At 37.1% G+C, this 11900-nt stretch overlaps 1 protein-coding gene across 1 annotated transcript in view; it reads right to left on the reverse strand.

Moving 5' to 3' along the window:
• Positions 1-11900, reverse strand: part of LOC106937734 (adenylate kinase isoenzyme 5) — a gene marked incomplete at its 5' end in the record, with an annotated part of 82111 nt that overhangs the window by 29384 nt on the left and 40827 nt on the right. Inside the window, one exon of the mRNA XM_015019391.1 lies at positions 2954-3044. Coding sequence (XP_014874877.1) covers positions 2954-3044 — 91 coding nt within the window. The remainder of the gene's footprint in view (positions 1-2953; positions 3045-11900) is intronic.

The raw sequence follows: 11900 nt of genomic DNA on the forward strand, positions 1-11900 counted from the left end.
CGGATGGATGGATGGACTGATAATCGGATGGATGGATGGACTGATAATCGGATGGATGGATGGATGGATAGATGGATGGATGGATGGACAGTTGGATGGATGGATGGACACTTGGGAATCCACTAAATAAATAAACTAAATTGTTAGTTTGTAACAAAACCTGTACACAAAATGATCCTCCTAACAAACAAAACAACTTCCCTGAATTCATAAATAAATAAGTAATATAATAATAATCGACTATTTTAAACATTTTGACCTGAACCATAAAGATTGTCCAGTGAAATGATCCGTTATGAAACCCTCAGCGATGGTTTCATCCTGCCGACTCAAAGCCCTCGTCCGTCTCCTTTAGCTAACCGTCTTATGAAACGCATCAGCCATGAAATCAGCACAGAAACGCCTTCAGAGCGCCGACTGAGCACCGACTGGTCGCACCTTTCGGATCAGCGCTGTGAGCAGCTGCTCATCAGGTTTTACATAACAACCTGCAGGGTGTGAAGTTTCAACCTCAGTCTGTGTTTCTCACAGAGCTGCTAACTCTCTCAATCTGGCTGCGTTAACCAGGAAGTCTGTGGGCGATGGCGCCTTTTCTTTCCTCCGCTGAATGTGGGCCTCTTGGTGAAGCTGAACAGTACAGCTCTGTAAAAATGAACAGCCCTCTGCACTGAACGCCGTTGAAAACCTCATTTTTATTCCTCCAAATATTTTTTTCTGAACTCTTCCTGATTAAAACATTAGTATTATTGTTTCTAAATGAATATAAACTTGTTTTCTTTGCATTATTTGAGGTCTGAAAGGGCTGCATCTTTTTGTTATTTTGACTATTTCTCATTTTCGGCAAATAAATACTAAATTTCCAAGATCCAAGATTTTTTCTTTAAGTGGGATGTTTTTATAGTTCCATCTGGATGTCTAGTAAATATTTAAACATTTTATTAAAGGTAATTCAGACCAGGCTGAAGCAGTCAGACTTCTGTTTACAGAAGAATTACACTGCAAAACTGTATTTTTGACCTATTGTCTAGTGCAAATATCTTAGTAGACTTGACATAGGACAAAACTAACTAATATGTTACCTTTCAGCAAGATATAGGAGCTTGTTTTTAAATAAATAATTCCTTAATATTGATTAAAAAATACCTATTCCATTGGTAGATTATTTCATTTGTTACATGGAAAAAAATGTCTTATGAGTTAGTTTATCTGCCAATAGAACTTTTTAATCAATATTAAGGAATGATTGACTTAAAACAAGCTCCTATATCTTGCTGAAAAGTTTACTTGTGAGTTAGTTTTGTCTTATTTTAAGTGTAACAAGATATTTGCACTAGAAACTAGATCAGATATTCTTTGGTAAGATTTTGTGTTTTTGCAGTGTTTGTCTGTAAAAAGCAGCGCGCTGTCTACAGAAGTAATGATGGACGCCGCCATCTATGGATCTGTTTGAAGTTATTCAGCAATGGGAGCCGGCAAGATCATAACGAAGCTAATAAAAGAAAGAACGACTAAAAGCAACGGCCTTTTGTGGCGCATTGATCGCAGCTTCTGCAGAGAAGTGAAGTCAGAGCGAAGAGCGGTTTGATTGTGACGAGATGTGCTTCAGTGACACAGACTTCTTTCATAAATTAATAATTATTTTCAGCCATTGTTTACGTCCAGATTTACAGCGTCTGGCTTCTGCTGCTGCAGAATTATGATTCATGTCTCACATCAATGACATAAAAGCTGGATGAAGATCAGAACTGGGCCATAAAAAAGTTGGATACGGGTCACATGTTTGGGGAAAAATCCAATTTAGGACAATTTGAAGAGACCAGACAACCTAAAAGTAGAGATGGGTGGAGTACCCAAAGCAAGCAAGAGTAGCAGTACTTCAACATATTTTTACTCAAGTAGAAGTAAAAAGTAGACGTCCAAGAAATTACTCAAGAAAGAGTGAAAAAGCATTTGGTTAAAAAAGTATTAACCAAGTACTGAGTAACTGATCAAATGATCAATCATTTAATATTTAAAAATTACACAATCAGATGGACCAAAACGTAAAGTTAACTGGAAATGTTGGTGTTTTAAGGACAAAAGTGGCAATAATTCATGTAAGTAACAAAAAATAACAAAATCAGGCAAAATGAAATGTTTTTCCAAATCAGTTTCTTTCATTAACAAACTTACGAAACTTTAATAAAACTGCAGGTGTGAGTCTGTGTCTGGTAAAAACATGTTTGTTTTTCATTCAGTGGGTAGAAAAGTCCAGAAATTTTACTCAAGTAAGAGTAAAAATACTTCATAATAAAATTACTAAAGTAAAAAGTACAGTGTAGAGAAAAGTTACTCAAGTAAATGTAACTAGTTACTTCTCAAATCTGCCTAACAGTGATGGTGGAGAAACCCACACAGCTTTACATTTTGGTAGGCGGCCATGTTTTTGCAGACTGCATTGCCGTCGCCTTTCCAGTTTTGGATGACTGAACAATGTTCAAACTCTGCTTTTAACTCCTAACTTGTCTTAACGTAGTTGTTGTTATGCATTATGTTTTCTAACAAATGAAGTCTTTCCACATTATGCTCACTATTTAGAGTTGCTTTTGAACCATAAGAAATGAAACATGTTTGATGTGCATTGATGATTTTAATGACAGTATTTAGCAAAATGAAACAAAATGTTACTGGTTTTCACAATTGTTGACTATATAATGTATTATTTTTTTCTAAACCATTTTCATTTTCTCCAACTTCAGTTATTTTCACTGTAACAGGATTAAAAAGAAGAATAATCTACGGCAGTAATAAGTTCCTGCAGCTTTACCAGCCACTTTCTGCCATGGAAATGGTGACTTAATACTTTAAGTGCACTAATGTCTTTATTTCAGTTTGAACAGAGCGTTTTACGCGTCCTCACAAGTCTTTCATAATTACCGCATGTCACTGCTAATGAATAAAAAGCTGATCTTACCGGCGGCGGGCTCTTTAGAGGGAAACAGCTTGTTATCCAAAGTCATGCTGATGTTGCAGAAAACCTCCTCCTCATCTCGATCAGCATCCAGCTGAAACAGGCGAGAGGAAAATGATATTAACTGTGCTGTTTAACACTTTCTCGACGTTACCTTTTGTTGCTTCTCCCTTTGTTCCCGGCTGAGTTTGACAGATGAATGAGGCTTGAAACGAGCCGAGGCGCTCTCGGGTCGTTCTGCATTCAGAGCACACCGGAAGCTTTATTAACACCACATTAATTAGCTTCTCCTGCGTGTCGATCGCCCCCTTTCAGAGCCTTCAGAAGCCCGGCTCTCTTCCTCTACATGATCAAGAGGAAAGAGGGCCGTGACAAATAAGGTTTCTGAGTGAACTTGAGACTTCACTTTACTAATCTGCTTCCAGGAAACCCTTATGTGCCATTCAGAAGAAATTACAGCAGCAGAAAGGCAAAAAGTGACCGCAGAGTGTAGAAGGTGCCACAGTAAAATGGCAGTTTAATCTAAATGCACTGCAGTCTTTGATTACAACGAAATATTTAACCAGACAATACACATGGATCTGTTTATCATGTCTGTGCAGTAGATTTTGTTATAGCGGCTTAGGGTACAGGCTAATTTACTCACAATTAGCCTGTTTAGCTTAGCGTAGCTTAATCATAACTGTATTTTTTAGCACCGTTAAGCTAACTCTACTTATCAACTTAAAGTGCAAATTATTTAACCATTATAGACTACAAATTACAAACAGGTGTTTAATATACTCCCCTTTCTACTCACAATTAGCCTGCTAAATTAGCATAGCTTAATTGTATACAACTCTATTTTTAGCGCCGTTAAGCTAACTCTATTGAACTTATCAACTTAAAGTGAAAATTATTGGCTCATTATAGACGACAAATTATAAACGGGTGTTTAATTGCTCCCTTTAATTCTCACAATTAGCCTGTTTAGCTTAGCGTAGCTTCACTCTATACACTATTTTTAGTGCTGTTCAGCTAGTTCTATTCAACTTAAAGTGAAAGTCATTGAAAAAATATAAACTACAAATTGCGAACAACTGTCTAATTGCCCTCCTTTCTCCATTATGAAGAGTTTTTTATGCAGTTGTTTGAGGCTGCTGCTTCTTCTTATTATTATTATTAAAATCATATCCATCAGCCTGCCAATGGGACTAGAGATGGAAATTAGCCGCTTAGCTATAATCACACGTATTTTCTTGTAAATGTTACTTAATACATAATGTTTCATTTAAAAATAATATAAACTTGAAACAATCAATAACCAAAAAATATATATATATATTAATGGCGGTTATAAAACAACAAAAGGACCTTCTGACTTGAACTATGACTGAACTTCCTGCTGAATCTTCGTCAGGAGAGAAACTCGCTGCACACTCCACTCTTAAAGTAAGCGGTGACAGTGGGAGTCAGCAGAAATGTACAAAAAGGATAGACCTTTACAGATAACAAGCTTCCTCTGGAGGTCACCATGGTAACAACAACCCCCCCACCAAAGAATGAGAGCCTGCATCTAAGTGTGAGATGCGTGGGAGACTCCCTGGAGTCTACCTGCAGAGGAGGAGCAGAGGGGATCAGGCTGAGCGTTGCTCAGACAGGTCTGAGCCACAGGAGAGCAGCTCGCCGCGCTTCCCTTCACAGCCACAACTATCACCCTCAAAAAGGCCGATCCACGCAGATATACACCGGAGTCAAACATCGTTCAGCCTGGAGGTGTTTTAAATGTTTTCTCTCATTTTATTGTGAGAACACAGCAGGAATAGGTGAAAATGTTCCCTGAGATGCATCATCAGCATTAGCTGTGAATTATTTGTTTATTAAACTGTTTTATCATTGGTATTTTTCAGACAGAACAAAATTAGGCTGAAAATAGTTTAAATTAATCAAAATAACCAATGAATACAAAACTCCCAGATAGTTTTGAAGACGTATACAAAGAAAGTAAAGATTTAAATGTGACCTATTATGCTTCCTTCAACAGGTTAGGCTACAGAAAACTTTACTTTTTTTGCACAACATCATTTTAGATAATGAGATTTTAGTCTCAGTTCTGCCTATTTTGAGCCGTTTTAATGCATCTTTAAAACCAAATAATCTGCTGGCCACGTCCCCTAACTCAACGTTTACACTCGCATGTGAAAATGGCTGCGAACAGATGCACAATTATACAACCGTGCATCTTTGAAAAGCAGAAGTTGAGCCTCCTGCATAACCAATAAAAATGCAGCAAGTGGTTTCTGAATAGTTAGGCAACAACAAAACACTTGTCTTTTCCAGCAGCCATTGTACAGCAGTAAAACTAACTGATAAAATGTGCTGGAGTTCCACTTGGGTTGCTAGGTGACAGGCAGGCTGGGCTTCGCTGCGGTTGCTAAGTAACAGTGAAGTGCCTGCTGATTTGTAACTTTTACATTTCGAAGGTTTTTGAAACAGCTAATTTTCCAGACACCAAAAAAACATGAACAAATTCGACATGTCCAAACTTTTACATGTGATTTCCCCATCCTGAAACACAAACGGCAACCAAAAGGAAATAAACAGCTGTTAATACCAGCCCAGTTCCACTGATCAGACTGATGCCTTTGTGTTAAAAAATAACTAATATTGTTCTATGTGATGCAAATATATTGTGCATACCTGTTTTAAAAAGATAACTGTAGCATCTTTAAGCTTATTAAAAATCTATTATTAGCAAATAAAAAGTCAGCATTATAATATTTTACTTTTACACAGTTCAGATTAACATTTGTAATCGCAAACATCTCAAAACAAGAAGAAGATTTGAGGAAACGGACGAGTATTTCACACAGAGCTTTAAGCAGCATCTCCTGTACTGTGAAGCTGTTTCTGTTCTTTCAGTGCAATCTGTTTGATCATACAGCTATTTTTACTTTGGGAGGTTCTCAAAGAGTTGGAGTTAAATATAGACGAGAGGCTGTCAAGGATTTATATTTGACTCAAACGTTTGTTTAGGATATTTAGAGATGGATTTAACGACTGAACGATAGTGTTAGTTTGTTTCCAGAGCAGGATTTCATAATAAAATGCTTTACAGACGTCTGAAAACGCCCCAGAAATGCCTCCTTTGTTTGTTTACATCTGCCTGGATTCTAACGCCGTGCAGGCGGGAGGGCGCTGAGCTCACTCGGGGAATATTTAATTAGCTCAGCCAGATTTCCTAGAACGACACGACGGCTTCAATCCTGGCCTCAACAAACAATTATCTCCACTCTCTGCAATTTGCAGTTGGTGCCTTCAGAGATCAGCAGATGCTTGTGAGAGCAACTATTGCTGGTAAAAAAAACAACAGCAAAACCCCCCAGCCACTTAAATGTAACGTTTGAGGTGGAAAACTTTGTGAAAACAGAATATTTCAGACACTGGTGTCCATGTGGTTTTAAATGCAAAAAAGACGAACAATTAATAGACTTGTATTAATCCAGCAGTGATTTACATCCAGTGTTTATAAGGGAAGTCGAAGCTCCACAAACCAGAGCTGACATAATAAAACAAGCTACTCTAATAACGAAGGCCTCCACTGGGCAAAAACAATTAAGACTCACATCAGTTCATGCATGAGTTTAGGAGTCATTATGACTCACAGCTGAGATTCTTCCAATTATATCCTCCGGTTATTACGATACAAAGGAGGATTAGGGCCACTGGAAAAATAATCTGACTCTTTTCCCCTCAGAATCCTCAATTTAATCTGAGAATTCTGACTTTAATATGTCAATGCTGATTTAATCCATGTATTCTGATTTTAATCTGTAAATTCTGACTTTTCTCAAAATTCAGACTTTTTCCTCATAATTTTGACTTTAATCTGAGAATTCTGACTTTAATATGTGAAACCTGACTGTAATCTGTAAGTATGAGTTTAATCTGTGAAATCTGACTGTAATCTGTGAAATCTGAATTTAATCTGTGAAATCTGACTTTAATCTGAAATCTGACTTTAATCTGAATTCCAACTTTAATCTGTGAAATCTGACTTTTTTCAGAATTCAGATTTTTTTTTCTCATAATCTTGAATTTAACAAAAACATGATTTCTCCTGTCTTAAATCACACTGAAATAAGCTCAGCATCAAATCAATCAATCAATCATGTTTTATTAATACGTAAAGATGAGGTTGAGCTGTTAATCCCACACATAAGATTTTGAGATTTCTTTATTGTTTATATAACAACCTTCATGACTTTGGCCTTAAAATTTGATGGATTATTGGTAAAATTTGAACAGTTTTATGGGGTTGAAGATGAAGGAAGATTTAAATCAACAAACTGGGAGACTCTGTTTCCTTACGATTTAATTTAAAGTAAAATAAATCAAAAACCAAGTTGCTCAGGAGCTGAAAAGCTAAAATAATTAAAAGACGAACCATTTCTTTGACCAAAAAGTGAGTCCATTTATCAGAGTTTTCAGATGAATATTTTGAAGAGAAGGCTTCACTTTGGATTTTGAACAACCTCAGAGATGACTCCAAACGTAATTATTACTATTATTACTTCTGTTTCTGACAGCCTTTTGTTTTCTGAGGCGTAAAACGAAGTGATTGCAGGGAAGATTTGATGAACCAGACAGACACCGAGAGCGAAGACGAGTGACGCTGCTTGCTCCACGCTCAACTGCCAGAAAGTGGCAACAGCAATTTACAGCAGGTTCATGCCATCGATAAGGTCTCAAAACGTTCAAATCACAGAGCGGTGGCTGCAGGCGTGCTTTCATTTACGGCTGTAAAGGGAGAGGAAATTGGGTTTTCTCCAGGTGTCTCACAGAAATACAGCGTTTGGGAGAAAAGAAGAAAACTTTTTGAAAATCACTTTTAAGATAAAACAAACTGCTCACCAGCTGATCAAATATTTGAAACTATGGACCCAAAAAAGAAGAGTTTCGACATGTTTTATCTGAGTGACATTGGAAGACCTCAGTCCAGATTATTGTCATAAAATTAAAAGTTCTTCCAGCTTGGTCGGTTCTCCTCCCTTTCAAAGGCTGTGATGAACATGTTCTACTACATCGCATATTATGGTTAATGTGTTGCAGTTGGCTTCAGAAAAAGGTTTATGTTGGGTTGAGGATCTGTCTGGACAGATGCTCCAGTTGAGCATGGCAGACATTTCTGTCGTCTTTTTTTGTCCTATAAAGATCAGGATCTTTAAATTGACCTATTATGCTTCCTCAAAGAGGTTAAGACGAGTCTATGGGCTACATAAAACAAGATCCTTACATTTTCTTTGCATGCAATCATTCTTAGATAATGAGATGTTAGTCTGAGCAGTTCTGCCTATTTTGAGCTCCTTTTATGTTGAGCCGTTTTAGGATGTCTTGTCACTTTAAATCCATACACTGCTGCTGGCCACGCCCCCAATTCAGTGTTTACACTTGCATGTGAAAATGGCTGACAAAAAATGCAGAATTATACAACGGTACATCTTTGAAAAGCAGAAGTAGAGCCTCCTACACAACCAACAGTTGGTTTCTGAATAGTAAGTCAGCGACAAAACACTTGTCTTTTCCAGCAGCCACTGCACAGTGCATAAAGCGGTAATAATCAAAACATGCAATAGTTGCCTTTAAAGTTCTGCATTGGACATTTAAACCAGAGACGTTTCACTGAAATGAAAACGTTTGACGACACAAAGCAGATTCAGTCGCTGTGGCTTCGTTCTCAGTTTAATATTTTATTTCCCAGTTTTTCATGAGAACAAGGTCGTATTACTTTTAGTTTTTCTCTGCTGTTTTTATGGCTGCCTCTCGCTTATTATTGCATGAGTCAGTTTCAAACGTTGCCTTTACAAACGGTTACAGTTTAAACTTTCAGTGTTTCTTTATGTTTACCGCACCACAAATGATTAACGTGAAGTCAGTGTGAGAGATAGATGAGGTTTAAAGTGAATCAAGAAGTTGTTTGTGTTGTAACCTTGGGAAAAACAACAGTTTTTAATTCATGTTTTGTTGCTAAAAGGTTTATCAGAATTCTTTTTACACAAAATTGGTTTTCTTTTATCAAGGATGACTCAAACTTCACTAAATACTCAAAAACATCACAAAAAACTAGCCAACATGTCAAAGAATATGAACCATTGAGTAATTAACCATTAAATGAAGCTCCTTTTATTATATGAGACCTTCACATATTTTGTTATTGTTAGAAAGAATGAAAAATGTCTCATTACCTCGACAGGATTCGTATGTCTTCAGCAAGATTTAAAAGATTTACTTTTTTCTTTATAGGTTTTGTATTTAATGAAATGTAGGTAAACGTAAGTGATGTGTATCACTCACATTTCTTGAAACAATTGCAAGAATAAAAGAGATTAAACGGTGAGTAATTTGAAAGGTTAATTTTTTATGGGACAGATTAAGAGGAATGTGTTTCATTATTAAAGAGATGCAACCCTGCAGAATAACTGATTTAGTGCCTTAATTAGCCGGACTCCGCTGGGAACTGCACAAAGGTTTTGGTTGGATGTGAAGCAGAAAATTATTTCCCACTTCAGTGTAACTTCTAAAAAAATTGTTACATGTGCTAAAATGATTAACTGTTTATTTCTTTTGGATTCTGAAGACTTGAGACAAAATCTTTTAGTTGCAAATTTACAAAGTGATTCTTGTATGTTTGCAAAACGCCTGCTGCAAATAACACGGTTATTTATTCCTGAAGTATTGTTTAGGAATAAAAAAATAATATCCGCTATTACCTTTAAATGATTGCCATCAGGCTTTGGTAAGGTTGCAAAACGTTTGATTTATGGAGCTTGGATTACAGACATGTTTATCACAAAACATCTGCAGGATCAGAGCTTCTGTTTTGTTTTTGCACAATCTATTCTGTCTCCTTAAACCGCAGGTTCTGGTTCTGCTGGAGCTTTCTTCCTGTTACAGGGGAGTTTTTTATCTCCACTGTCGCTACATGCATGCTCAGTCTGAGGAATTGCTGCAAAAATCCACAAAACGCAAACGATTATCTACTGTCACCAAGTCCAGGAGAAATGAATGTTGCAGATCTGCAGCTCTGTTTCCAATGACCATAAAACTGAACAAATTGAATTTACAAAAACAAATTTGCTTAGTGGAAACATGATGCGGTTTTTCGGCCATATTGAAATAGAATTTCACAAAACTGCAATGGAAACACTTTTTTCGCATCAAACGAGTCATGCGGTCAACAACCAGATGCTACTTCTGACGGAAATGACAAAGAAGACGACAGGAAGTGGTTGGGTTGGAGGATGATGGTTTATTTTAGTTTGGTTTTTTTGCACAATGTGCAGCTGGCTCAGAAAAAGTTGTAATTCGAACATGTCAAATCCACAGTTCTTCTGTAAAATCACTGACTACAGTTTCCCCAAACGCAGCTGATATAGCTGCTCAAAAGCATCAGAGGTTTGTTGCTCTGAATCAAACACTAACGTCTCCTTTGATGGTTGATAGATGATGAACACTGGCGCCATGACTTTTTATGATTTATCGCGTGAACAACCGTATTCACCTGTCATTTTAATTGAATTCCTTATTTAATGGAAACATTGCAATAACAAAGTTGAGTTTTTTCAACATTAGCAGGATAAAGACAAAGATTTGTGCACATTTGAAAAGCAGATGCAGCTACTGAGTCAATGCAATCTGATAGAAAACACATTAAACTCATTTGAACCATGAACTGAACTTGATGTTTGATAACTAAATGGACTGTCTGAGTCTGAACTGAAATGACTTCTTTTTTGTAAAATGACAATATTTGTTGTGAATTGGCGCTATATAAATAAAACTAAGTTTTATTAGGGTTTCTATGTTTTTAGTGTTGAGTTTTATGTTTTTGTTTTCTTATTTCTGACCTGTGGTTTGTCCTAATTAGTTGCTCTCTCCTCACACCTTGGTTAGCCGCGCCTCCTGCTAAGTGCTCCTCTCGATCCTCACCCGGTATAAATATACCAGCAAGAGAAAAACAGCGAGAATCTCGTTGTTTTTGTCTGTGACTTCAACTTCTTTGCTGCATGAATAACAATTTTCATCATCGCGCCTGTGTCGCCACATGCCTCCATTCAGGTTACACAATTTTATGATAATCTAAAAATGTGAGCTTCGGTGCAAACACCAACACACCAAGTTATCTAAATCTCACATCCTGTGAGATCTTAAGGTTTTTCTCCTGGGTCACCCATGTATTTCCAGCCCCGTTTGCTCTGCACACATAGCGGGGATCTCAAGAAGCAAATACAACTTTTCATGAATACTAAAACCAAAGTCCAGCCGTATAGCTGAATGAAATGGCCTCATGGCAAACATGGATATTGCACCAGTGCAGGTTGATGGAAACAAAGTGAGTTCAGAAGAGGCTGGAAGAATAGAAATGTGAAAAAGCAACAAAGAAACAAGACTTTCTGCAGATTTGAAGGAGAAATTGTCTAATTTCTGTTGGCTTCAAAGTGAATTCTGCCATATGAACAACAATCCTTTGACAACAGAGATGACATTTCCAAGCCATTTTTTCCAAACATACATACAGAAACAGTTCTTATGAGAATTATGATTTTTTTTCTCTCTGCCTCTTCATTGACTCCTGCTTACATTTAATTTAACAAGGCATAAAAGTTTTTATTCCTGTCAAGTTATTTCTCTGGTTCCAAAGATGTGCAGTTTTCTTGTACCTATTTTTCACGAATGACTTCAGTTTTCAGTTATTTTGTGAACATTTTTAATAGGGTTAGATGCAGTGTTGTGGTACTCGAAGTTGGTCTTGGTCTCGAGACCGGTCTTAAGACCATTTTTTGATGGTCTCGGTCTCGTCTCGGACTCGAACGCATTTGGTCTCAGTCTTGTCTCGGTCTCGGGCTCTGAGGACTCGGCATTTTATTTCAAGACCAGTCGAGACCGCAACTGTGAAAATATCACTAAACGT

This window comes from Poecilia latipinna, unplaced genomic scaffold (assembly GCF_001443285.1).
Source record: "Poecilia latipinna isolate Pla-1442-1.1 unplaced genomic scaffold, P_latipinna-1.0 Scaffold2427, whole genome shotgun sequence".
In the NCBI taxonomy this organism is placed as follows: Eukaryota; Metazoa; Chordata; class Actinopteri; order Cyprinodontiformes; family Poeciliidae; genus Poecilia; species Poecilia latipinna.